This window comes from Triticum aestivum, chromosome 3B (assembly GCF_018294505.1).
Source record: "Triticum aestivum cultivar Chinese Spring chromosome 3B, IWGSC CS RefSeq v2.1, whole genome shotgun sequence".
NCBI classification, from domain to species: domain Eukaryota; kingdom Viridiplantae; phylum Streptophyta; class Magnoliopsida; order Poales; family Poaceae; genus Triticum; species Triticum aestivum.
Window position 1 is genome coordinate 790,112,558 of NC_057801.1, and position 27,238 is coordinate 790,139,795.

At 47.7% G+C, this 27,238-nt stretch overlaps 1 protein-coding gene and 1 long non-coding RNA gene across 4 annotated transcripts; both read left to right on the forward strand.

The window, feature by feature from the left end:
* On the forward strand, positions 1-6,709 carry LOC123072455 (crossover junction endonuclease MUS81; the record flags this gene model as incomplete). 3 transcript variants are annotated; one of them, XR_006435151.1, is given in 15 exon segments in its annotated part: positions 1-209; positions 932-1,029; positions 1,200-1,278; positions 1,411-1,497; positions 1,591-1,707; positions 2,724-2,884; positions 2,981-3,052; positions 3,135-3,205; positions 3,283-3,389; positions 3,929-3,989; positions 4,493-4,651; positions 5,338-5,417; positions 5,573-5,733; positions 5,899-5,985; positions 6,180-6,709. XR_006435151.1 is itself a non-coding variant. In XM_044496002.1 (15 exon segments), coding segments are annotated over 15 exon segments (1,728 nt in total), but the record flags the coding sequence as incomplete, so codon positions are not given.
* A 12,018-nt stretch (positions 6,710-18,727) lies between these two features.
* On the forward strand, positions 18,728-20,651 carry LOC123066598 (uncharacterized). The gene is made up of 4 exons (XR_006431382.1): positions 18,728-19,209; positions 19,282-19,552; positions 19,698-20,066; positions 20,143-20,651. It is a non-coding gene; the product is annotated as an uncharacterized lncRNA (long non-coding RNA).
* The last annotated feature ends 6,587 nt before the right edge of the window (positions 20,652-27,238 follow it).

Below are 27,238 nucleotides of genomic sequence, written 5' to 3' on the forward strand. Positions count from 1 at the left end.
GCGCCGTCGGTGCCGAAGAAGAAGCGCAAGGTGAGCCTCCCGGAGAACGAGGAGGTCGCGGCCAGGATCTTCGAGAAGCACCGCTCCATGGCGGCGCAGCAGCCGGCCGGCCTCCCGGACCACCAAGCCCGCGCGCTCGCCGCCGCCTACATCGGCGTCTGCTCCGCCAAGGAGCCCGTCCGGACCCCCGGCGACCTGGCCCGTCTCAAGTGCGCATTTCCCCATCTCTCTCGAACGCGTTTCCGTTTACGCTGTAGCGACGAGGCTAGGTTTTGGTCGATTTGGATCGTGGGGCGTTGTCGCGCTTCTGTACCGTAGTCAGACGCGGATCGGAGAGGCTTGTTGTTATGGTGTCGCATTGCCGCTCGAATACGAATGGATCGGTTTATGATTTGGGCGCGTTAGCTCTGGGATCTTAGTTTTATTTGGTTGATGTTATGTTCCTTAGGCCTTAGGTGATTTTTACTTGTGCCGATTTGATCTGAGCATGCATTCGATTCGCATAGCTGTGGAATTATAAGTGTCAGCCCCCATATGTTTATATGCTCTGCTGCATCCACTGATTGCTGCTGGTGTATGCTGAAATCGATTTAGGCCATGACCGTTTTTTATCTGGCGAAATGTATTCAATATCACGTTTAAGCCGCCATTCAACTTGGGATTTGCCTGCAAGTAGATAACCTGAGAAGTGCTATAACAGTATACCAGTATGGATTTAGTTTTGATCCATATAGAACTCTGTACCTTTGGTTTTTCTTTTCTGTGTTGAATCGGGAGGGAGGTGGAAATTGCGTACTAGATTAGAGTGTGGAATGTATCTACTACCAAATGTTACTTTCTACATTGAGTTGCATCAATTTTTCAGAAACTTTATATTTTCTGAATTTGTTTGATCATTGTTGTGCTCCTTCGGTTCTGCTATTTTTTTCAGGGGCGTTGGAGGTTGGGTTGTTGACGTCATGAAAGACTCCTTTCCAGGGTCCAGCCTTGATTCGTCTCCCCCGAGAAGTAATACACCAGGAGAAACGGGTAATAGTTTACAACTTCCAACGATTACTCGCGTGGCCTACAAATCTGCTCTTTCTTTTCTTTTCCATCATCAGGCTGACGTTTCTTCTTCCTCTTCAGTTTTCTCAACAGTCAGTTTAATGAACAGGTTTTACTAATTATATCTTAAAGGGTACTGTCCTTTTATACAGGAAAGAAAAGAAAGCGAAACAAACCCTACGTGCCACAGCTGAATTCAGCTGCCTATGCAATAGTGATCACACTCTACAGGTATGATTTTCTTGGGGGGTCTAAATTTTGTTATTCTCCTGACAGAAGTAGTAGCGACCTTAGGACAAAGGGGAAGTAGGAAAAGTTAACTAAATATGCAAGAGGAGATGCTGACAGTTGATTTGTCCCTAGGGAAATGATAAGAGGGACGGAGGTTATGAAGAAGCAAGAGCTTATTGATGCCGCTGAAGCCAGTGGTCTGTCGCGAAAGGCAATAGGGTACAGTTTCAGCGATCAGTAAATTGCATGGTTGCTTATTTTTTAGCTGATATATTAGTGCATCACTAACTATTTCTGTTGTACTATGAGCAGCCCAAACAACTACAAATCAAAACACGGGAATTCTGGTAGTGACTTCTACACTGGATGGAGTTGCATGAAAAACTTAACGGACAAGGATCTCGTTGTGAAAAAGAGTAACCCTGCAAAGTAATGTACTAGGCTCACCCCCATGTTTATCTTACCTTTCCTATCATTTACTAAATTGGATCTTTTAGAGGGATAGATCCCATATGTTTTGTAGTCACTTATTATATCGTACAAGTATTATTACTTGTTCCATCACAGGCTATTGCTCTATACTGTACTATTGCAGCGCTGCTAGGTATTAATTGTGAGCTTTTGCTTAGTCTGATATGGACTCAAACTCAAGGATTGGGGATATCAGAGCTATATAAACTATTGCACTTGTATCCCTGAACTTGACTCCTCTCATTAGAGGGTTCATAGGGTTCTCATGTTTTAAGTTTGATCGTGCTCCCACAACACTCACCAGATACAAAACCCTTTCACCTGTTTTGCTCTGAGTGCGGTGGACTGGATCCCAAAATGTGCCTAACCTCTGATATGCTTCTGCTGATTGGTATATGGGTTTTCTAGTAATTTAACTTGTATCAAGAAACATTTCTACTTGATTTTTTTTCCTTTGTTGGTCGGAGGAAGTTTGATATAGTGTGGCAGTAAGTCATATATATGCTAGCAGAGAAGCAACATCTAATAGTTTGCTATTTGATGCTTGTATGCACTATAGGTAATATAATATCCTCTAATCATTTGAGCAAATGAAGAAAATATATCTGTTAAAGATACAGCTCTCATGTGGCATATCATCAATTTTCTATTGATGGGATAGAAGCAGGCATGTATGATTCCATAGCTCCTTTGAACTTGTTGGGTCCACAATATGAACCTGAAACACGTTTATAACAATCTTGCACATGCGGCCATTTTGGGAATGTTCCAGATATATGCCAGTTTGCTACATGAACCGCGGATCCTGCTCAGTATTTTGGTCCTACATTTTATTTCCACCCCGAGTACAAGCAGCAGTTCAGTCTGTTCTGTTTACATTTCTTGTTTCTAGCTGGGACTTTATTTACTATACGCACACATTCTGTTGAGATACCAAGCATAAACTTGCGGCTTACTGTATGAGTTTGTTTTAGGTATTACCTAACAGAAAAGGGCAAAGAGACTGCTCGCATTTGTCTCGCAAATTCTGGATTAGACGATCCTGCAGGACCTTTAATAGCGCCTGGTCATCCTGAAAGTGTTATGCTCAGTGATTCAGATTCTGATGAACAAAAAGGCAGCAGTCCCCCGATAGGTATTAGTAAACTTTTCAGTTCATGCAGTGAGTTTCCAGATAACTGAACATTGTACCCCTGCAGCTCTATCATTAATTTCATTTACTCAATTGCAGGTTCTGAGAATTTTTCTGGAAGGGGTGGACTTCCAAACTCGAAAGCAGGCAATTCCAGTTCCTTTCCTACCAGTATGCTTTCTTTGCAGATAATATTATATTCCATAAACAAAATATTCTTCTCTACTGATATTTTTAGTTAATGCCCTTTCAGACAATGGCCATGCTACTAATTCTCCTCTTTCATCTCGAGGAATGTCCGGACAGCAATCATTTAGTGCAATGGTAACTTGAGTTCCCTTTGAGTACCCATTTTCTTTTTCAAATGGAACATAAAACAATACTTTCTTTTCCATCGCCAGGGTTCTGCTGAAAACTCTCTACTAGCTATGCCACCTCATCGGTATGATGAAAATTTTCTGGATACTTATGAAGTGGTGCTGATATTGGACGATCGAGATACTTTTGGGTCTGTATGATCATACCTTACTCATGAGTTATTGTATATTCTAGCTGTATGTGATCTTGTAGGAATGAAAACAAATAAGAATTAAATGCCTCCACCCCGTCCCTTCAAAAAAGCTTTTTAGGATGGTAACCAACTGAGGATCGGGAGTATGTGTACCTGTTCAGTATGTGTACCTGTTCTCGCTTGCCCACGATTTGCAGGGGCATTCCTTTCTTCATGTTTAATATTTTTTTTCTGTTAAAGTGATGAAGTCAAGGGCTGTCACGTGTTTATCTACTTACTGCTGGAATTGTGAATTTGACCACACTTTGATTCATTTCCTTGTGTTACTTAAACTATTTAACCTTCTGTTTCTGTTAACGTTTAGTGCGCTCACATGTATATAAAGTTTTAGATTCTGTATGTTGTTTAATTATCCAAATTATTTTTCAAGGAAACAAATGGATTTCTGTTGCACCCAATAATTTACCATGTTTTATTTAATCATCCATGTATGCATCAGAATTCAGTTCTCTCATGATTGCTCCTGTTTTGTGCAGGGCCCGTGCCAGAAGAAAAGTTGTTGATAACATACACACGCAGTTTGATGTACCTGTAGAGGTTAGTTGGATTGAGAGTGAATTCTTCTTTGTTTAACCCTACTCGCCTTTTTTTTCTTGTATCTAATTCACCAGTACTCTGGGTGTAATCCTTGTACATTTCTTCAGACAACCAAAATATACTGCTAAAAGTTATCACCATGCATCAACACGGCTCTAAATTAAATGCCCTGTACTGCTGGATTAATTATCCTTTTTTTGATTTTTTTGGATTAATGATATGTTTGGTCGCTGCCCTACTGTCTTGATGATTGCTGACTGCACTATTTTGGTTGTTGATTTGCGTAGATTTGACAGTGGTCGCTGCCCCACTGTCTTGATGATTGCTGACTGCACTATTTTGGTTGTTGATTTGCGTAGATTTGACAGTGGTCGCTGCCCCACTGTCTTGATGATTGCTACAGCATAAAATAATCTAACAAAGTTGATTTCGTAGATTGAACTGTTCGTATAACGTGCCAAAGAAAATGGTACTGATCCTTCTGCTCGAACCATGTCATCCAGATTAAACACTTGCCTGTTGGAGATGCTCTTTGGGTTGCTCGCCATAAAGAACTTGGCATGGAGTATGTTCTTGATTTCATTGTTGAAAGGAAAAATGTGGATGATTTACTTGGCTCAATTAAAGACAACAGATACAAAGATCAAAAACTAAGACTGAAGGTACCATCTGAACTAGCTTTGAATTTTGTCATTAATAATATGAAACTTCTATCTTAACTTTCCCAGTTCTTTATGCTTTCAATTTCTCATTGATAGTGATAAGAAATTTTGTGTCCCAAAATTATTTGTTTCTTGCGATAATCCTGATCAGTAGTTGTGGCAACATAATATATTGTTTGTAATGTTACAAATAAGTTGATCGGCATAGCCATTGTTTGGCAGCACAGTTATGGAGGCATCTCTAAACAGTTAGACAAATAACTTTCTGTTACTTGTAGCAGATATCTTGTTTATTTTAGATTTCAATTGGGTTCCAGAAATGCTGATTACGATGCGGAATGTTTCATTACAAAGTGTTGAATGTGTCTTTTGACTTGCCATGTTTTATGCCCGCATGCTATGCCCTGTGTTTTTGGTGTTGCTTGAGTCTAATCTTAGCTGAGATTTTTTCTTATTTTTGGTTATCATTAATTGAAAAGCATAGCCCATATTTGGGTATGGGCTGATCAAGGATGGTGTTATTAGAGGACATAAGCTTGAGCCTGTAGATTGTGCATATCTTCCCAAAGAAACTGTATTTTTCTTTTTATAATGAAGGCTTTGCAGGGGTTACCAAGTCACCCTAGCACCATTTGTTATTTTAGCAACAATACAATATGATACTCTATTTGTTGTATCCTTTGCAGAAATGTGGGCTAAGGAAGTTAATATATCTAGTTGAAGGGGATGTAAACACTGTAGATGGATCAGAGAGCGTTAAGACAGCGTATGTACTCTTCTCATGAAGCTTGGATGATCATGTTAACCCCTGAATGGCAGTACTTTCTTCTCTTTGTTTAACATTATTGAATATTGTCCCCAATGCTTTGAATGTCAGCCGTATGCCCTATTAACTACTGGTCCATATGCCTTCTATTTCAGCTGCTTCACTACTGAGGTTCTTGAAGGATTTGATGTCCAAAGAACCAATGGGTATGCTGATACTGAAAAGAAATACGGCCACCTCACACGTTCTATAATTGATTACTACAGAACAAACTTCTCTGCTGGTGCTGACACCTCTCGACTTTGCCTGACCTACGGTGAGTTTGTGAAAAGGTGTTCTGACCTTGAGAAGGTGACTGTGAGCGACATATTCGCCCTTCAGCTTATGCAGGTAACTGGGCGGCTACAGCCACCTTCACCAAAGTTTGGTGGGTAGTCCATTTCATGCCGTGGTTTGCTCATCAATCTTGCATGTAAATCAGGTGCCACAGGTGACTGAAGAAGGTGCTCTCGCCGTGACGAGTCTCTACCCCACTCTCCTCTCGCTTGCCAGGGCGTACAGCATGCTTGTGAGTCGTCTTCTCCTTTCAACTTATACAAAATATTCTTTTCATGCAAAGCACTTGATCATACTCGGAATTCCGACCAAATGTGAGCAATGCATGTCCATATCATCGGCTGCTCCTCGTACTATTGATGTCTCTCTTAACAGAATAATTCAACGTGTGTGTAGAACTAAAAGTTTATCCTTGTAACTTTGAAGGATGGCGATAGGCGCGCCCAGGAGGAGATGCTGAAGAACAAGAGCGACATGGTCAACACGGGGGCTAGCAAGAACATCTTCAAGCTCATCTGGGCTGAAGGATGAACTACTCCCAGCTAGTTTCAACCTTAACGGCTTAACCGGTCGGTCTTTTGGTCACCGTCGTGATGATTTCAGCAGACCACCAATCGCAGCAGGAGTGACTTTCAAGTTTGGAAGGCGAAAAAGCGGGAGGGATCCTTTTTGTGCTGTGCCTGCTGCCTTGCAAAACTGAAAGTCTCAGAGGATGTAATTAGCGCACCTCCTAAAAAACGCCTTAGCGCGTAGCCTCGCTCCCTGTTTAAATTACTACAAGTACTAGTATGCTGTAGAGTTCCAGGCAGCATGTTATGGAATCGTCGTGTTAGCGTAGTGCATTACTACTACTACTACCAGTCTCAGCCTTGTACCCTCTTAATTCCCGTTCCCTAGTTTTAATTCCCCCCAACCAAACGCGTTGGGCAGGTATGAGAATTCGGCCTGGCGACGAAGTGAGCCCATGGTTTTCGATCCATGTGCTTGCTGAAACCTGAAAGCGGTTCCTTGTCGGCCCCGTGTCCGTGGTTCAAAGCCTGTTTGGTCATGTCTGGGCTACTTTCTCTCCGTCGCCATGTTGGGCTTACTCAGAGCAGAGCATCCCTTTGTTCTCATTCATTCAGGCGGTGAATCTTACCTTTCGCGTGCAGGCGCAGGGGACATGAGAGAACCGTAAAGAAAGAAAGAATAGTAGGCCATGCCGCTTTGGCGCGTGGCGCCAAGCGGGAACAGACCGCCGCCCTCCGGTCCCGTCACGCCAACCCGGAGACAAAGGTTGGTGTTTGTTGGCGCACAAATGTGCGGTGCCCAGGCAAGAAAGAGGCTCCTGAGCAACGACAAGAAGCGGTGCGCATCATCACCCCGTTGTTTCCCTGTGGGTTTTGGCTGTGCGCTTTCTTGTCATCATCCGTCCATAGTCCAAACCGGATGGAGACAACGGGGTCGCTGGCGTGCGCTTAAATGGCGCTTTGTTGGGTTCGAAAACAGCCCCCGCCCAGGTGGGCAACGCTCGAGAAAGTCCAACAAGAGGGGCTCGTGATGGAGGCAGCAGCAGGCGGCCGTCTGCGATGCGTAAGGAACCTGGCTGGGTGACGCGGGCAACGCGACAACGAAAACGGTCGCAACCCCGCCGCTTTCCCGCTGTCTTCTTCCTCCTTTTCCAAGTTCCTACTCTGTGTCCGTGCTCTCGACTTTAATCTGGTTGTTTGTTTCTTTCTGGCGGGGATGGAACCTTGTTTTCAATTATTCGCTCGTCGCTTCCGCGCCGGGACAAACTCGAGTGGGGAGGGCAGCGATAAGCTCGAATTTATTGGGGTTTGGACGCTTTTGCAGCTGCTTGTGGTGCCCTCTCCGTGTACGTGTTGCAAGCTGCCAAAACGAAATCAATTCGTCGTTGGCCGTACACACGAGCACCTTATTTATCTAGCTGCTCCTCGCAGCATCGCAAATGGCTGAGGGCATACAACCGAATCTCTCAAACCCGCCTCACACGTCCGACGGATCGCCCGGTCACGATTCTTTGACCCAGATGAGCCCCTCAAACGACCGGGCTGACCGGCACCCTCATATCCAGCCCAAATATGGCCCGCCCGCCACATCGCACCCGACAACCCAACCCCACTTCAAATTGCACTAAATTTCCTCCCCCGAGCTGTCGGATCAATTTGCTATATCCTCTCTTCTTCCTCCTCCGCGCCGTCAGGCTCGCAGCTCCGCCGCCGCAGCCGTTGCCAGGCTCTTTGCCGCCAGCTCTGGAAGAGAGCTCCCGTCCTTGCTGGGCGGGGGACGTTGTCGCCGGCCTGGACGCCACCGTGGTACATCCGGCAACTCTTTGGCTCTGCCTTGCGCTTGATGTGTTCGACACATTGAACGACCGAAATTATTGTGATTTTGTTAGGTTAATGATGGATTCCGATGCTTCGTCGGACGAGGAGTATGGACCGACGGAGCTTGACCAAACGATTCAAGATGAGTTCTTCGATTCGTTGGATTTAGATGAAGAAGTGGACATGATCATTGTCGGTGTCAAAACCGGCAGACCTCGGGGTAGGGGGTTCCGAGCTGCGGATCTGGGATCGATGGGGAACAAGGGACGACGAACACAATGTTTACCCAAGTTCGGGCCCTCTCGAAGAGGTAATACCCTACGTCATGCTTGATTATATTGAATGTATGATGTGGTTTACAGAGTTGATCTACCTCGAGATCTATATGAGCTAAACCCTAAGGCGATGAGGTGATGAATGTAGCTCTTGCCCTAAAGACTAAAAACCCTCGGTTTATATAGACACTGGTAGGGTTAGGGTTACCGAAGATCGATTACAATAAGGAATTAAAGAGATCCTGTGCCTTCTTGGCATGGAGGGCACACCACTGCTTCATAAATCTCCTATCATTATATGGCTCCACCAGTCCGGCCCATGTACAATGGGCCGTCGCCCCGAGGACCCCTTATTCCATGACTCCCTCAGTAGCCCCCGAACTTGCCTCCAACGCCAGGGATTGTCCTCTGGAATCTTCACACTGTCGGCTTGCGAGACGAGTTCTTTTACTCCTTCATTCTGTTTGAAAACATATCAATTTCACCGAATACTATCCGGAACCCGCTCTAATATACTCGGGTCCGGACAGTTTCAAGGTTCTGGGATTCGAAGACATCTTCGAGATTGAGGTGGGACCATCAGAATTTAATGCCGTTCCTCGGGGCAAGGGCTTCGCACACCTTTGTAGACGGCGTGCGGACCAACGCCGTCCTTCCACGCACCCGTCCTTTTGGCTTCACGATAAGACGCTTATTTATAGATCCAAAGGTGCTGAGAACAGTTATCTTCCCCCCTTCGCTAAAAATGACATCAAAGAAATTCTCCGATGCCATGGCCGACCTCCCAGGTTCATCCTCACGCCCTCATGGCCTGCTCCTAGGCGATTGGTCAAACTGTCCAGTCTCGCGCATCCAGCTGAGTCGCTTGCAGACGCAGTGCTTCCTCCCACCGGCCGATCTGGTCCCAGTCCGCGCTGGTCTCATCTCCGTTGATTGCTGCGCCCTTGCCGAGAACTCTCCCGCCCCAAGTAAGGAGGAAAGGGTATGTCTCGTGCCCTTCCGTCTAAGAGGTTTGGGTTTTCCTATTCATCCCTCTCTACGGGGTCTGCTAGAGTTCTATGGGATCTGTCGGTGTCAAAACCGGCGGATCTCAGGTAGGGGGTCCCGAACTGTGCGTCTAGGCGGATGGTAACAGGAGACAAGGGACACGATGTTTTTACCCAGGTTCGGGCCCTCTCGATGGAGGTAAAACCCTACTCCTGCTTGATTAATATTGATGATATGGGTAGTACAAGAGTAGATCTACCACGAGATCAGAGAGACTAAACCCTAGAAGCTAGCCTATGGTATGATTGTTGTTCGTCCTATGAACTAAAACCCTCCGGTTTATATAGACACCAGAGAGGGCTAGGGTTACACAGAGTCGGTTACAATGGGAGGAGATCTACATATCCGTATCGCCAAGCTTGCCTTCCACGCCAAGGAATGTCCCATCCGGACACGGGACAAAGTCTTCAATCTTGTATCTTCATAGTCCAGGAGTCCGGCCAAAGGTTATAGTCCAGTCATCCGGACACCCCCTAATCCGGGACTCCCTCAGTAGCCCCTGAACCAGGCTTCAATAACGACGAGTTCGGCACGCCAATTGTCTTTGGCATTGCAAGGCGGGTTCCTCCTTCGAATACTTCATAGAAGATTTTGAACACAAGGATAGTGTCCGGCTCTGCAAAATAAGTTCCACATACCACCGTAGAAAGAATAATGTTTGTATAAATCTAATCTGCTGACGTATTTCGCAGCGTGACATCATGCCACAGCCAAGCCTTTATTCAGATCGTTTTACTGTCCCACCTCAGCGCGTTTAGCGAGGCGGTTTCCTTGGCACGTCTTGTCAAAGCAGAGATCGTGTCCCTTTATTCCGGGATTCTCATCAATACGGGCGTGGGTAACCCAATCGTTCCTGTTGGTATGTCTCCTCAATTGAAGGCGAGTCCCGAACGGTCACGGGGAGGGCTCTTGGTATTCAACCTCTTTATAAAGAGACCAAGGCTCGACTCCTTTCTTTCAATCTCAATCAAATCCGCCTCTTACCTTGAGTTCCAACACCCAAAGCTTCAGATTCAGGCGCTTCGGACTTCCGACGATGTCCGGCTCCGATCTTCAAGGCTGGTGGATGCCTTCCTCCATTACGGAAGAAGACGTGTTAAAGTTAAGAGACGCCAGGTATCTAACCGGCGAAATCTTGCATAGGCTGCCTGCTCAAGGGCAGGTCATTCCCACTCCCAAGCCCGGTGAGAGTGTGGTGTTCGCGTCTCACTTCCTTCGGGGGCTAAGCTTCCTGATTGACCCCTTCGTGAGGGGGCTCATGTTTTATTACGGGCTGGAATTTCACGACTTAGCTCCGGAGTCCATCCTCGATATTTCATCGTTCATTGTCGTGTGCGAGGCCTTCCTCCATATTACTCCTCACTTCGGATTGTGGCTCAAAACCTTCAAAGTAGAGCCGAAGATGATCGAGGGCCAGCACGCGGAGTGCGGAGGTGCTGCTATAAGCAAGATTGCCGACGCTCCATGGCCCAAGGGCTCTTTTCAAGAGGAGTTCGGCTTGTGGCAACAAGAGTGGTTTTATATCACAGCTCCCAGGGGCACCAAATGGGTGGCGCCACCTGCCTTTCGCTCGGGTCCCCCAGCACAGCTAGCATCATGGGTCAATAAAGGGCTTAACTGGGGTCCGTCCAAGGACGTGCCCTTGTTGCAGGGCCGCGTTCGAGATCTCCTAGAAAGAGATATCAATCTGGTTGTAGTGACGCAGGTTATGTTGATTCACCGCGTCCTGCCCTGCAAACGCCACCCCCTCCGTTTGTGGGAGTTTGATCCGGACCACGAGCCCTCCAACATTTTGCGGGCGCGACGCCCATGGAGATGTACAAACTGTTCTTTGGATCACAAGCAATGTGTCCGAACTCGTCCGAGGACGCAGGTCTGAGCTGCAATCGCCCGGATACTCAAGTAAGTAGCCCTGTACCCGGACATGCTATCCGTATATTTATCATAAAATTGCCCTTAAAAGAGCTGTCCCTTAAACAGGAGTGGATAGCGAAAGCAAAGCTAATCAGGTGTCCGGCCCCCCTCCCTGAGACTACGCCGGATCCCGTGTTAACCAGGATGCTGGAGGTTGCGCCTTTGGAAGAAGGCGAAGAGGGGAACAAGGAAGCTACCGCCTCCCCGAATGAGGCTGTCAGGAAAGGAGGAATTGAGAATTCCTCTAACCAGGGGAAAAAGAGGACCGCCTCTGAAGACCCGGAGGCCATGGCCTCAAAGCGGGGGAAGAAATCTTCGTCAGAGGGTCCGGCATTGGGAGGTGCCTCGATCGCATTGCATCCCCAAGGGGATCATCTCTCTACCGAGCCGTAAGTAAAGAGGGGGGTTTTAAAATGAGAGATATCCCCGTTCTATTTCTGAGGAAGATAACCAAAATTTTACCTTGTAGTTTGGATCTCCGCCCTTCTCAGCAGAGCTCATCTTCAGGGGATCTTTGTCCGGAGATGATGGAGAGCAGAACGCATCCCCCTGCCGTACCGCCTTGCAAGGCAGGCGACCCTGAGGTGTCGTCACGGAGGGTTTCTACAAATCCGGCAGGGCCGGAAGGCAGTTGTATGGCCCCCCAAGGCCCTCCGTGTCCGGCCTTCGAAGAAGGCCATCGGACGAGTCCGACACCATCTGGTCTGCGTTCGGAGGAGCTGAAGGATCTGCTCGGGCGAGCGTTAATCTCAGAAGAACACCGTGCATTGATGGATACGGTGATTAGAAGGATTTCATCCGCGGAGAGCGGGTTGTACGAGGACGTCAGGAGTTTACTGACAGGTTTTGAGGTACGTGAAATGATATACCTTTTGACAGATCCGCATATATAAGATGTGCCCTGTATAGATAGTAGCCCTTGAGACTCGGTGCGTTGTCAAAAAGGACGACGCGCCGAGGATCATAATCCCAGGTATAATATTGCGCCTTTCCTATGTAGGTGGCGAAATGTCCGGTGGCTGGCCGGACTGATGAATTTGCCGAGCTAAAGCGGCAACTTGACATGGCAGATGCCGACATCGTGCTTGTCAACAAGCAGCTTGACGAGGCACAAGGTATATAATTTCTCCGAAGACACCTGGTAAGAGGAGCTTGATGCCCGTACCTCACAACATATGTGCTTGATGCAGATGGTGCCGCTGCCATGGAGAACCTTCGGGCGGAACTTGCCCGAGCCAAGGAGCAGGCCAGGAAAAGCGATGCGGCTGCCTTAAAGGTGGCTGAAGAGCTGAAAGCCGAACAGGCTGCTCACTGCCAAAGCAAGAAGGAAATGGCCGAGATGGCTGAAAAGTTGAAGAATGCTGCCGACCGCTGCAAGCTTCTTGAAAAAGAAGATCGGGTGGCACAGAAGGACCTAGAGAAGGTCACTACCGAGGCCAAGGATACTCGCTCTGCGATGAGAGCTATGAAGGAGGAGCTACGTCAGGCCGAAGATATCACGGCTGGAAAGCCCTATATGCTGCAGATGAAGTTCGGGGATCGTAAATATGCTCCGTTGGACCGGAAGTGGAGTGCGGTAAACACTTACCTGGACTTGGCGGCGAGTGCCGCGGACGCGGCCGAACACTTCCGTGATCAAAATGACCACGAAGTGGAGAAGCTTTTTTGGTCGCAGTTCCACAATCCAGAGCGCCCACTTTCAGTATTCGATCATTTGGCCGCATGGGCGGAGCTGAATAGGTTATCCAGACTCGCCATGAATCATGTTGTGAGTCATCTGTGGCTGAAAAGGCCCGAGCCGAAGAGTTATTTTAGCTTGGTTTAGCAGTTCCTCAGTGTGGTGCCACATATTAATGCAATGAAGAGGTCGGCGTGCATAGAGGATGCACAGATGGCTCTTGCCGGTGTCAAGACATACTAGGCGGATATGAAGGCCAGTGCTGTTGCATCCCAAGATTCGGACGAAAGCCGAGTACCTGCCGAGCACTATTTTCAGGAAGTTCTGCAGGGCGCTCGTTTAATAGAGATGCAGTGCTCAAAGGATGTTATGTTCGAATAACATGTATCATTGTAAAACAATGTTTTGATGGAATATAAAAGCTTTTTATACTTGTGCTTTCAAGAATTAGAATACCTCCTCTGCGGCCGTTAATGTATATGTGTATATAACCTGAAAGATGGCAGTCTTCGGCTTCAGCCCCCACGCATATAATGCGGGGGTGTTTGCAGAAGGCGCATTTTCACACTTGATCCAACGTCTTGGTCCTATAAAGGAGGTGATAGCGCAGCGAACTAGGCAACCGGACTATAATGCTTTATCACTTTCACTTAGCCATAGGAGTTTGACAGTGGGGCTACTATATAGCCCCTAGGGGCACCGCGCTCACCTGAATTCGGGGCGCGTGTGTGCCTGACAGTGAAACGACCCTTCATTAATGCGGAGGAATCCTAAAGATTCTGGTGGGTCATCGAGTGGTTGACCAGTCTCACGCTACATCATGACAGTCAGTTTTCGGCTTTCTCTACTGAGGTGCTCGCCTGGCCAAACCGGGGCACAATCGCAGTAGTTCTCCTGGTGCCGCCTTAGCCGATAGAGCGGAACGTAAGGCAGCAAAACACAGGAGCCGGGCAAACCCAACATTTGACCAAAGACATGATTCAGAGCTGATGCATATAAGGCCAAACTCGAGACGCCGAACACTCCCTAAGGTATTCGGTGTTTATGAAGACGGGCTGAACAACGCCGTTGGTAAGAAGCCCCTGGTGTCCAGGTACGCACAAAATTCTGACGTGGCCACATGCCAAGACGCCAGCCTCCTCCTCGGTTATGGAAAGAAACCAGGGGATGTTATCAACAAGAGACAGTAAAAAAGGTTTACGCAGGGTCTTAATCTGAAAAGAATCCTTGGAACGGGTCCCTACTACACGTCTGCGCCTGTGTCTCCGTTGTGCCGTATCCTGGACGGGTGTAGCACGGTGCTCATTTGTAAAAGAGAGGAACTTAGTTGAAAACAATCATGTGAAAAGCTATGTTATATTAAATAAACAAAGTATAGTTCGGGAAATGGGTAGAATTGAGCTTTATTGTCTCTTGTTGTATACGCGCGGAGCCCCTTGTACGGGGGTATGCGGCTATTAAGCCCCTGTATGTTTACGCCGGACTCGTCTAACCATGTCCGGGGTCTGAACGACCTGTTTAGGTGCTTTGGTTAGTGAAGCCGGTTTAGTGTGTGGCTGTCAAGGCAGCCGCACAGTATTCCGCGCTCGAGGAACACTCGATATTTCCCTTTAATGAGATGATGCCTCGCGGACCGGGCATTTTAAGCGTAAGGGATGCATAATGCGGTATTGCGTTAAAGCAGGCGAAAGCTTCGCGTCCCAGTAGTGCTTGATAGCCACTTGTAAATGGGGCGATGTGAAAGGTTAGCTTTTCGCGGCGGAAGTTGTCGGGGAAGCCAAACATAACTTCCAGCAGGAGAGAACCCATACAATGGGTATCTGGGCCTGGCATTACCCCTTGAAAGGAAGTGTTGCCATGGCGAATTTTTGTTGGGTTTATCCCCATTTTGCGGACTGTGTCCTGGTATAGCAGGTTTAGATCACTGCCGCCGTCCATTAGGACTTGTGTAAAGTGGAGTCCGTCAATTATCGGATCTAATACCAAGGCAGTCCAGCCTGCATTGCGGATACTTCTAGAGTAATCCTGATGGTCGAAGGTGATTGGTTGTAACAACCAGTGGCGGGACTCTTCTGGGACAGGCCGTATAGCGCGTATCTCTATAGGCGCCACTCTGTTCTTCTCTTTTGTCCCGTGAAGTGAGTTTACTGTTTTGACTTCTTGTGGGAACTTCTTTTGTTCTCCGGTGCTCTGCTTGTGGGGTTCGTCATCGTCCTAGCTTGGTATGTCGAGCCCCTTGTGTTCGGCGTTAAGTTTGCCGGATTGCTTGAAGACCCAACAATCTCTGTGGGTATGGTTTGCAGGCTTCCTGGAAGTACTATGGATTTGGCATGTTTTGTCCAAGATGTTGTTTAGGTTAGATAGCTTGTCCCTACTATCCTTGAGGGGCAGCTTTTTCTGATTCTGCCGAGAGCTTTTGAATCCGGCGTTGACTGCCGTGCTCTTCAGGCTGTTTCCCTTGGTTCAGCGCTGGTCCTTGCTACGTCGTGGTTTCCCGTTTCCGTCCCTGACTTCGGATGTACTTGGGTCGCTGGAGTTGCTTCTTGCCAACTAGCTATCCTCTCCTGCACAAAAGCGGGTCATGAGGCTTGTTAATGCGGCCATTGTTCTTGGCTTTTCTTGGCCGAGGTGTCTGGCGAGCCATTCGCCTCGAACACTGTGTTTGAAAGCTGCTAAGGCTTCGGCGTCCGGACAATTGACTATCTGGTTCTTTTTAGTAAGAAATCTGTTCCAGAGTTTCTGGGCTGACTCTTCAGGTTGTTGAGTTATATGACTTAGATCGTCTCCAGCCGGAGGTCGGACATAGGTCCCTTGTAAATTTGCCTGAAAAGCATCCTCGAGCTCTTCCCAACTTCCGATGGTGTTTTCGGGAAGGCTTTTAAGCCAGTGCCGGGCTGGCCCTTTGAGCTTGAGGGGTAAGTATTTTACGGCGTGGAGGTCATCTCCTCTAGCCATGTGTATGTGGAGGATATAGTCCTCAATCCAGACTCCAGGGTCTGTTGTTCCGTCGTATGCCTCTATGCTTACGGGTTTGAATCCCGCTAGAAATTCATGGTCCAGCACCTCATCGGTGAAACAGAGGGGGTGTGCGGCACCTCTATATTTGGGTGTGCCGTGATGTTCGGATACTTGTTGTGTTGCATTGCTTACTAGAGCTTGCTTTCTTGGCCCATAGATAGATCTGGCTGGGCCATCTTTTTGATGTGAATCCTTGTGCGGATCGCATGCCGACTTGAGTGCGGCGCCCCTTGCCGCTCTATGTTGGCCATGGGGTTGCTTATCCGACCGGGTGTCTTCTTTATTTTTTGATTGTGGGGGCTCTAAGGCCTCCTCATCAAATTCCGGCAGTAATTTCCGCTTCGGATAGCTCTTTGTGTGGCGACTGTCGCCGTACTTGTCTGCGGTGTTGAGTACTTTGCCCCATCTAATTCTGAGTGCATCTTCCGCTGTTTTGAGCTTCCGCTTCTACCTTTTCAGGCTACGCGCAGTGGCGACGAGCCTTTTGTGGAGGTTCTTCTTCTCCAGCAACTTGTCCGGCGTGAGGTCGTTCGGACTATTATCTTCACCGGGGATGGGTTGTTCGGTTTGTTTACCCAAATTTCCCTGTTCGGACAGTTGCTCGATGGCATGTTCGTCGTCCGCCAGTTCGCCCTACTCTGCGGCTGGGTCTCTGTCGTGGTGGGGTTTGGCGCGTCTCTTACGCCGCCGCTTTGATTGCTTTTCGAGGGAACGATCCCTCGTTGCGTCCCTTTGTTCCTCGTCGTCGTTTCTTTTAGGTGTGTCCACCATGTATACATCGTGAGATGAGGTGGTTGTCCAGTGCCCTATAGGCGCTGATTCCTGTTCGTCTCCTGCATCGTCATCCATACCGTCGATGTCTTCGGAGTCGAAATCGAGCATGTCGGTTAAATCATCGATAGTGGCTATGAAGTGGGCAGTGGGTGGGCTTTGAATTTCTTCATCGTCCGCATCCCAACCTTGCTGACCATAGTCCGGCCAGGGCTCTCCTGATAAAGAGAGAGACTTTAGTGAATTCAGAATGTCGCCAAAGGGCAAGTGCTGAAAGATGTCCGCGGCGGCGAACTCCATGAGCGGCGCCCAATCGGGTTTGATCGGTAGGGGCGCAGGAAGTTCGGAGTTCGGAGAAGAGTCTGGCACCTTGGAGTCGTGAGCTTCGCAAAGGACAAGACTGGTGTTCGGCTCGATCACCGTAGAGATTGCAGCCCCCGAGGCGGTGTCCAGCCATCCGTCCTTGATTGGCGCAGTCGGCTCCGAACTAAGGGTTGGAGCGGACATTGGGGCGGCCTCCTGGGCACTGTTAGGCGGCAGAGCTAGATCATGCCCATCGTGACAGTGCGACGTGCTCGGCTGTGGCTCGAACCCGTCGAAGATCAAGTCTCCGCAGATGTCAGCCGTGTAGTTTGAACTTCCAAATCTGACCTGATGGCCAGGGGCGTAGCTTTCGATCTGCTCCAGATGGCCAAGCGAATTGGCCCGCAGTGCAAAGCCGCTGAATACGAAGATCTGTCCGGGGAGGAAAGTCTCACCCTGGACCGCATCGTTGTTGATGATCGGAGGAGCCATCGGGCCTAAAGATGACGACATAGAGGAACTCTCAATGAAAGCACCAATGTCGGTGTCAAAACCGGCGGATCTCGGGTAGGGAGTCCCGAACTGTGCGTCTAGGTGGATGGTAATAGGAGACAAGGGACACGATGTTTTTACCCAGGTTCGGGCCCTCTCGATGGAGGTAAAACCCTACTCCTGCTTGATTAATATTGATGATATGGGTAGTACAAGAGTAGATCTACCACGAGATCAAAGAAGCTAAACCCTAGAAGCTAGCCTATGGTATGATTGTTGTTCGTCCTACGGACTAAAACCCTCCGGTTTATATAGACACCGAAGAGGGCTAGGGTTACATAGAGTCGGTTACAATGGGAGGAGATCTACATATCCGTATCGCCAAGCTTGCCTTCCACGCCAAGGAATGTCCCATCCGGACACGGGACAAAGTCTTCAATCTTGTATCTTCATAGTCCAGGAGTCCGGCCAAAGGTTATAGTCCGGTTATCCGGACACCCCCTAATCCGGGACTCCCTCAGGATCCAGCTCCACAATCTCACCCCGGGGTCCATATTCACATTTCTAGCTTCGTAGCTTTGTGCGAGATATTCCTGAGTTGCGAGCCCCACTTTGACTTGTGGAGGAAGTATTTCTGTCTTGTTCCTCACCTCTGGGAGGGATCTATATTTGAGGTAGGCGGCGCCGAAGTATGGCGAATAGTCAGGACAAGGTACCCAACCGGGACCCCACAGAAAGATCCCGAAGGATGGACTTCAGAGTGGTTTTATACTGAAGACGTTCCCCTCCCTGATCCAATTCGGCAAGGGTTACCCTAATATTAGCTGACCTGCCTATAAAGCGGTACAACTGGCGGCCCAGAGGTCTTTCCCAACAGGACAACGAAGAAGTGTGTGCAATGTCGGCCAAGATCAGGCTGTTAACTAGCAGCAAGCTGACCGTGGTCGAAGTTATGGCCATCGTCATTACCCGGTGCGTGCAACCCCTCCAACAGTGGGTTCACCCTTTATGGTGCTATAACGAGACCAATGATGTGACACGTTGCCAACGGCAAGGTCCAGACAAAGGCTGCCCTGGCTAAAATACTGGCCGATCTCTTTAAGGGAGAAGAAGTAGAGTTCGCTCGCATGAGTATTCAGGAAGGCTGCTCCGAATACAATCCGACGGACTGGGTATGCCATAATCCATTATTTTGAGCCCACAGTTCATGCCGTATTCTTACTGGTCGCCACTTGAATAGGGATGGAGGCATCAGATTGCGTCCATCAGTTGTCTTCCTCCTCAACCAAAGAATCACTCTCGTGATGGCGATCTAGGGTATCATGACGACCCAGAGACGTCAATCAAATTTGAAGATGGGGTATTCTATCAGGAGGGCCTTGACGGCGTCAAGGTGGCCATAACAACCGGGGCTCTTCCCTCTTCCTCAGTAAGTGAAAAGAAGGCCCTCTCCCAAACAGGGCGCTCGTCTCGCACTACCCCCACGTGCTAACTTCTGCTCCCAAGGGTCGCCGGACTACGCGTAAGAATTCCTCGGCAGGAGCACAGACCGTGCCAGCTCCAGCCCTTGCTGGGAGATCAAAGCGGAAAGCCTCCACCGAAGTGGAGGCACCTGCCTCCTCAGCCTAGAGGTAACATATTTTGCAATTGCCGTGAGGGTCGCCATTGGCACTTTTTTTATTGAAGCTTGCTCAATTTTGCAGAAGGCGCATGCCTCTACACCAGTCCGAAGATCACACAGATGCGCCGAACCGCAACTCTGGTCCCAAGTCTTCGGCTCAAGCCAGAGCCTCCTCCGAACACGCGGCAGCTGGCATACCCCCGGCGGACTCCGATGATTTTTCGGTCACTAATTCCGAAGTCGAGAGCGTAATGAACCATCGCCGCCGGAGGGAGACTTTATGTCATTCTTCCTTTGCCAACAAGAATTCAGTGCTTTTAATTCGGACGCGTACCTTGGAGCGGCCCAAACAGGTCTTGACGGGATTGCCAGTCTTTTTGCTACCAGGGTGCATGTATATAGCTTGAAAGCATATCATGTTCCCGAACCAACCAGCCCCCAGCCTTAATTTGGGCGCGACAACCAAGTTAAGGGTGGCTAATGATTTTATTTTCGTAGGCCGCAAGAGAGCAGAAAAAAAGCTGTCTGAGGACCTTGAAGTTAGACGGACACAGTTGGTCGAAACCAAGGCCGAACTAGATGCGGCTCGAAAAGCCAGCAGCGAATTGTCCGGTAAGTAGAAAGACTTGTTGCACAGGTATACGTTGTATTTTATGCATTAACACCATATTCTCCATATTGCCGCGGGAATTGTAAGCGAGCTGCGAAGGGAGCTAGAGGCTGGCGAACGGGTGCTGACGCGAAGTCAGGAGGAGAAAAATCAGCTCAAGGAAGAGAAACAACGAAAAGCCGAGGAAATTGAAAGCTTAAGAACCCAGCTGGCGCAAGCCTTGGATGAGAACTAGAAGCTAAAAGGTGGCATATTTGGTAAGTATTGCCTTGTCTGGTACGGTAGTCCAGTGAATTCGCGTTGTAATGACAATATGCAACACCTGCTTGATAGGTCTCCTGACTCAGCGGCCCGAGGAAGAAGCCAACACCTATGACGGGAACCTAAAGGAGCTGTCGAAGACCTATTAAAGGGCCCGGAAAGCCATGAAGAGCGTGGTGAAGGCATTATGGCTGTCAGATGCGCCACCAGAGAGTATTGCTGAACTAGCCAGTCTCTTTAAAGGGCCTCGACGAAGGTTCGAATTATGGAAGATCTCGGCCTGTAGAGAAGGAGCACGCGAGGTGTGGGCTATGGTAAAGACCCGTTTCACCAAGCTAGATCCGGTGCATATGGCCCGGGTTGGTCCAGTGGGTCCTGACGGCCAAGAGATACCACCGAGCTTGGTGTATGATGAGGTGATGCCAGCCACTCGCTATTATCAAAAGGGTTGTGCTTTAGAACAATTGATAGACAATGTCGAGAATGAGTAATCTTGTCAATTCTATGTATCTATGTATTTTACGTTGACTGTGCTCAATCCACGTTCTTATTTCTATTTTTGAAAGAATGTTGTCTTGACTGGCCATCGGCTTCTGCCTCACCGATTAGAGATCGGGGAGTGTTCTGTACAGTGTGCCATAGGAAACAAGGCAACAATTTGGGAACCAGGAAATCCGGCTCTCTGGTTTAAACAGACGAAACATATGCGGAGAGCGATGTTATATTACTGTTTAATGTAAGAAATATCTTCCGATGAAAATAGTTCCTCCAAGAGTTCCTTTCATCGGGTAAAATTATAGTCCGGACATGTAGGGTCAACACACACCAATGGCTTTTTTTTAAATAAAAACCCTAGTAGTACGCTCGAGGCTATATTCACTTCCCTTAGGCCGACTTGTTGTTTTCTGTAAGAATGCTAGCTTTCGGCTTCACCTGTCTGAGGTATGATCCCGGGTGACCCGATCGTAACAATCATAGAGGTGCTCCCTTTACGCCTTAGCCGAACAATCGGGAATGTAGGGGTACGCACAGGAGCCAGGCAACCCAGCTTGGCAAAGATCTTAAGGAAAACAAGTGCATATGTTGGCTTTAACATATGCGAGAAGGATGCAATTAGTACGAATGCGATTTATACATTTATACGGCTCTTCCGAGGGAGCCCAGGCAAAGCTGGGTGTTACACTCAATGATTATATAATGTGAGCTTGGTATGGTTCGGTTTAGCCGGACTAGTACCATGTCGAAGAGAAAAAAAAAGGAAAATGAAAGAAGGGAAAGGTGGATATGTATGTCAAACTCAGGCGTAAAAATGTGCAGCCTTGCTGCGTTCCACGGGTTAGGTTCAAGGACGTCGTCGGATGGGCGGCAAAGACGATATGCTCCTCCTATGAGTACTTCATCGATGATGTATGCCCCCTCCCATTTAGGCGACAATTTGTTCTTCTGTTTCTCGGGGAGTTAGAGGATGAGATCTCCCACATAATATGTCTTCGCCCGGACTTCACGATTGTGGTAGCGCCGCGCTTACTGATGATAGAACGCGAACCGAGCTCGAGCTATGTCCCATTCTTCTTCTAGAGTGTCCAGATCATCCTGCCGATCAAGCTTGGCTTCCTTTTCTTCGTACATGCGCACTCTAGGCACGTCATGGATAAGGTCACATGAGAGAACTGCTTCCGCATCGTATACCATAAAAATGGTGTGAATCCGGTTGACCGATTAGGGTAGTACACAACCCCCATAGCACGGAATTGAGTTCCTTGACCCAATGGCAGTCTGATTGTTCAAGGGATCGAACTAGACGAGGCTTAATGCCGCTCATAATGAGTCTGTTGGCTCGCTTGACCTGTCCGTTGGTCTGTGGGTGGTACACCGAGGCGTAATCGAGCTTATTGCCTGATAACCCACAAGTATAGGGGATCAGTTGTAGCCTCTTCCGATAAGTAAGAGTGTTGAACCCAGCGAGGAGCTAAAGGTAGAACAAATATTCCCTCAAGTTCTGTCGACCACCGATACAACTCTACACACGCTTAACGTTTGCTTTACCTAGAACAAGTATGAAACTAGAAGTACTTTGTAGGTGTTGTTGGATAGGTTAGCAAGATAATAAAGAGCGCGTAAATAGAAACTAGGGGGTGTTAGGTAAAGGCACAACTAAGTTAGTTTTAGTAGAGAGATTTTTGTTACGAGAAAGTTATTTGTCCCTAGGCAATCGATAACTAGACTGGTAATCACTATTGCAATTTTATTTGAGGGAGAGGCATAAGCTAACATACTTTCTCTTTTTGGATCATATGCACTTATGATTGGAACTCTAGCAAGCATCCACAACTACTAAATATCATTAAGGTAAAACCCAACCATAGCATTAAAGTATCAAGTCCTCTTTATGCCCATACGCAAACAACCTACTTACTCGGGTCTACGCTTCTGTCACTCACGCTACCCACCATAAGAAAATCATGAACATATTGCAAACCCTACAACAGGGATCCCTCACGCTTGCGCAACACGGAGAGCACCATAGGACATCACCAATATAAAACTGTTGGAAATATGCCCTAGAGGCAATAATAAAATCGTTATTATTATATTTCTTTGTTCATGATAATTGTCTGTTATTCATGCTATAATTGTATTATCCAGAAATCGTAATTCACGTGTGAATACATAGACCACAACATGTCCCTAGTAAGCCTCTAGTTGACTAGCTCATTGATCAACAGATAGTCATGGTTTCCTGACTATGGACATTGGATGTCATTGATAACGGGATCACATCATTAGGAGAATGATGTGATGGACAAGACCCAATCCTAAGCATAGCTCAAAGATCGTGTAGTTCGTTTAGCTAGAGCTTTTCCAAATGTCAAGTATGATTTCCTTAGACCATGAGATTGTGCAACTCCCGAATACCGTAGGAGTGCTTTGGGTGTGCCAAACGTCACAACGTAACTAGGTGACTATAAAGGTACACTACGGGTATCTCCGAAAGTGTCTGTTGGGTTGGCACGAACGAAGACTGGGAGTTGTCACTCCGTATGATGGAGAGGTATCTCTGGGCCCACTTGGTAATGCATCATCATAATGAGCTCAATGTGACCAAGTGTCTGGTCATGGGATCATGCATTACGGTACGAGTAAAGTGACTTGCCGGTAACGAGATTAAACGAGGTATTGGGATACCGATGATCGAGTCTCGGGCATGTAACGTATCGATTGACAAAGGGAATAGTATATGGGTTTGTTCGAATCCTCGACATCGTGGTTCATCCGATGAGATCATCGAGGAGCATGTGGGAGCCAACATGGGTATCCAGATCCCGCTGTTGGTTATTGACCGGTGAGGTGTCTCGGTCATGTCTGCATGTCTCCCGAACCCGTAGGGTCTACACACTTAAGGTTCAGTGACACTAGGGTTGTAGAGATATGAGTATGCAGCAAACCAAAAGTTGTTTGGAGTCCCGGATGAGATCCCGGACGTCAAGAGGAGTTCCGGAATGGTCTGGAGGTAAAGAATTATATATAGGAAGTCGAGTTTTGGCCATCGGGAAAGTTTCATGGGTCACCGGTATTATACCGGGACCACCGGAAGGGTCCCGGGGGTCCACCGGGTGGGGCCACCTATCCCGGAGGGCCCCATGGGCTGAAGTGGGAGGGGAACCAGCCCCTGGTGGGCTGGTGTCCCCCCCTTGGGCCTAGGGTTGGAAACCCTAGGGGTGGGGGGCGCCTCCACTTTCCTTGGGGGGCAAGGCACCCCCTTGGCCGCCGCCCCCCTTGGAGATTCAATCTCCTAGGGCCGGCGCCCCCCTAGGGGCCCTATATAAAGAAGGGGGAGGGAGGGCAGCCGCACCCTGGCACTTGGCGCCTCCCTTCCCCCTTGCTACACCTCTCCCTCTCGCAGACGCTTGGCGAAGCCCTGCCGGGATCCCTGCTGCATCCACCACCACACCGTCGTGCTGCTGGATCTTCATCAACCTCTCCTTCCCCCTTGCTGGATGAAGAAGGAGGAGACGTCTCCCTGACCGTACGTGTGTTGAACACGGAGGTGCCGTCCGTTCGGCGCTAGGATCTCTGGTGATTTGGATCACGGCGAGTACGACTCCCTCAACCCCGTTCTCTTGAACGCTTCCGCTCAATCTACAAGGGTATGTAGATGCACTCCTCTCTCTCGTTGCTAGATGAACTCATAGATTGATCTTGGTGAAACCATAGGAATTTTTTTATTTTCTGCAACGTTCCTCAACAGTGGCATCATGAGCTAGGTCCATGCGTAGTTCTCTTTGCACGAGTAGAACACAATTTTGTTGTGGGCGTAGATGTTGTCAACTTTCTTGCCACTACTAGTCTTATTTTGCTTCAGTGGTATTGTGGGATGAAGCGGCCCGGACTGACCTTACACGTACGCTTACGCGAGACAGGTTCCACCGACTGACATGCACTAGTTGCATAAGGTGGCTAGCGGGTGTCTGTCTCTCCCACTTTAGTTGGAGCGGATTCGATGAAAAGGGTCCTTATGAAGGGTAAATAGAAGTTGACAAATCACGTTGTGGCTTTTACCTAGGTAAGAAAACGTTCTTGCTAGAACCCTATTGCAGCCACGTAAAACATGCAACAACAATTAGAGGACGTCTAACTTGTTTTTGCAGCATATGATTTGTGATGTGATATGGCCAAAAGTTGTGATGAATGATGAATGATATATTGTGATGTATGAGATCATGTTCTTGTAATAGGAATCACGACTTGCATGTCGATGAGTATGACAACCGGCAGGAGCCATAGGAGTTGTCTTAATTATTGTATGACCCGCGTGTCAATGATCTAACGCCATGTAATTACTGTACTTTATTGCTAAACCGTTAGCCATAGTAGTAGAAGTAATAGTTGGCGAACAACTTCATGGAGACACGATGATGGAGATCATGATGATGGAGATCATGGTGTCATGCCGGTGGCGAAGATGATCATGGAGCCCCGAAGATGGAGATCAAAGGAGCTATATGATATTGGCCATATCATGTCACTGTTTAATTGCATGCGATGTTTATTATGTTTTTGCATCTTGTTTACTCAGAACAACGGTAGTAAATAAGATGATCCCTCATAATAATTTCAAGAAAGTGTTCACCCTAACTGTGCACCGTTGCGAAAGTTCGTCGTTTCGAAGCACCACGTGATGATCGGGTGTGATAGATTCCAACATTCACATACCACGGGTGTAAGACAGATTTACACATGCAAAACACTTAGGTTAACTTGACGAGCCTAGCATGTACAGACATGGCCTCGGAACACAAGAGACCGAAAGGTCGAACATGAGTCGTATGGAAGATACGATCAACATGGAGATGTTCACCGATGATGACTAGTCCGTCTCACATGATGATCGGACACAGCCTAGTCGACTCGGATCATGTATCACTTAGATGACTAGAGGGATGTCTAATCTGAGTGGGAGTTCATTAATAATTTGATTAGATGAACTTAATTATCATGAACTTAGTCTAAAACCCTTTGCAAATATGTCTTGTAGATCAAATGGCCAACGCTCATGTCCACCTCAACTTCAACGCGTTCCTAGAGAAAACCATAGCTGCAAAGAATGATTATGTCTTAGAAGCACCGCTAGGTGAAGCTCCCATCCCAGAGAACCAAGACGTCATGAACGCTTGGTAGTCTCGTGCTGATGATTGCTCCCTTGTTCAGTGCGGCATGCTTTACATCTTAGAACCGGGGATCCAAAAGCGTTTTGAGCAACACGGAGCATATGAGATGTTTGAAGAGCTGAAAATGGTTTTCCAAGCTCATGCCCGGGTCGAGAGATATGAAGTCTCCTACAAGTTCTTCAGCTGTAAGATGGATGAAAATAGTTCTGTCAGTGAGCACATACTCAAAATGTCTAGGTTGCACAACCTCTTGACTCAGTTGGGAGTTAATCTCCCGGATGACGCGGTTATTGACAGAATCCTTCAGTCGCTTCCACCGAGCTACAAGAGCTTTGTGATGAACTTCAATATGCAGAGGATGGAAAAGACCATTCCTGAAGTATATTCAATGCTGAAATCAGCAGAGGTTGAGATCAAAAAGGAACATCAAGTGTTGATGGTGAATAAAACCACTAAATTCAAGAAAGGCAAGGGTAAGAAGAACTTCAAGAAGGACGGCAAGGAAGTTGCCGCGCCCGGTAAGCCAGCTGCCGGGAAGAAGTCAAAGAATGGACCCAAGCCTAAGACTGAGTGCTTTTATTGCAAAGGGAAGGGTCACTGGAAGCGGAACTGCCCCAAATACTTAGCGGACAAGAAGGCCGGCAACACTAAAGGTATATGTGATATACATGTAATTGATGTGTACCTTACCAGTGCTCGTAGTAGCTCCTGGGTATTTGATACCGGTGCCGTTGCTCATATTTGTAACTCAAAGCAGGAGCTGCGGAATAAGCGGAGACTGGCGAAGGACGAGGTGACGATGCGCATCGGGAATGGTTCCAGAGTCGATGTGATCGCCGTCGGCACGCTACCTCTACATTTACCTACGGGATTAGTTTTAAACCTCAATAATTGTTATTTAGTGCCAGCTTTGAGCATGAACATTGTATCTGGATCTCGTTTAATATGAGATGGCTACTCATTTAAATCCGAGAATAATGGTTGTTCTATTTATATGAGAGATATGTTTTATGGTCATGCCCCGATGGTCAATGGTTTATTCTTAATGAATCTCGAATGTGATGTTACACATATTCATAGTGTGAATACCAAAAGATGTAAAGTTGATAACGATAGTCCCACATACTTTTGGCACTGCCGCCTTGGTCACATTGGTGTCAAGCGCATGAAGAAGCTCCATGCTGATGGACTTTTAGAGTCTCTCGATTATGAATCATTTGACACATGCGAGCCATGCCTCATGGGCAAAATGACCAAGACTCCGTTCTCCGGAATAATGGAGCGAGTAACCAACTTATTGGAAATCATACATACTGATGTGTGCGGTCCAATGAGCGTTGAGGCTCGCGGAGGATATCGTTATGTTCTCACTCTCACTGATGACTTGAGTAGATATGGGTATGTCTACTTGATGAAACACAAGTCTGAGACCTTTGAAAAGTTCAAGGAATTTCAGAATGAGGTAGAGAATCAACGTGACCGAAAAATAAAGTTCTTAC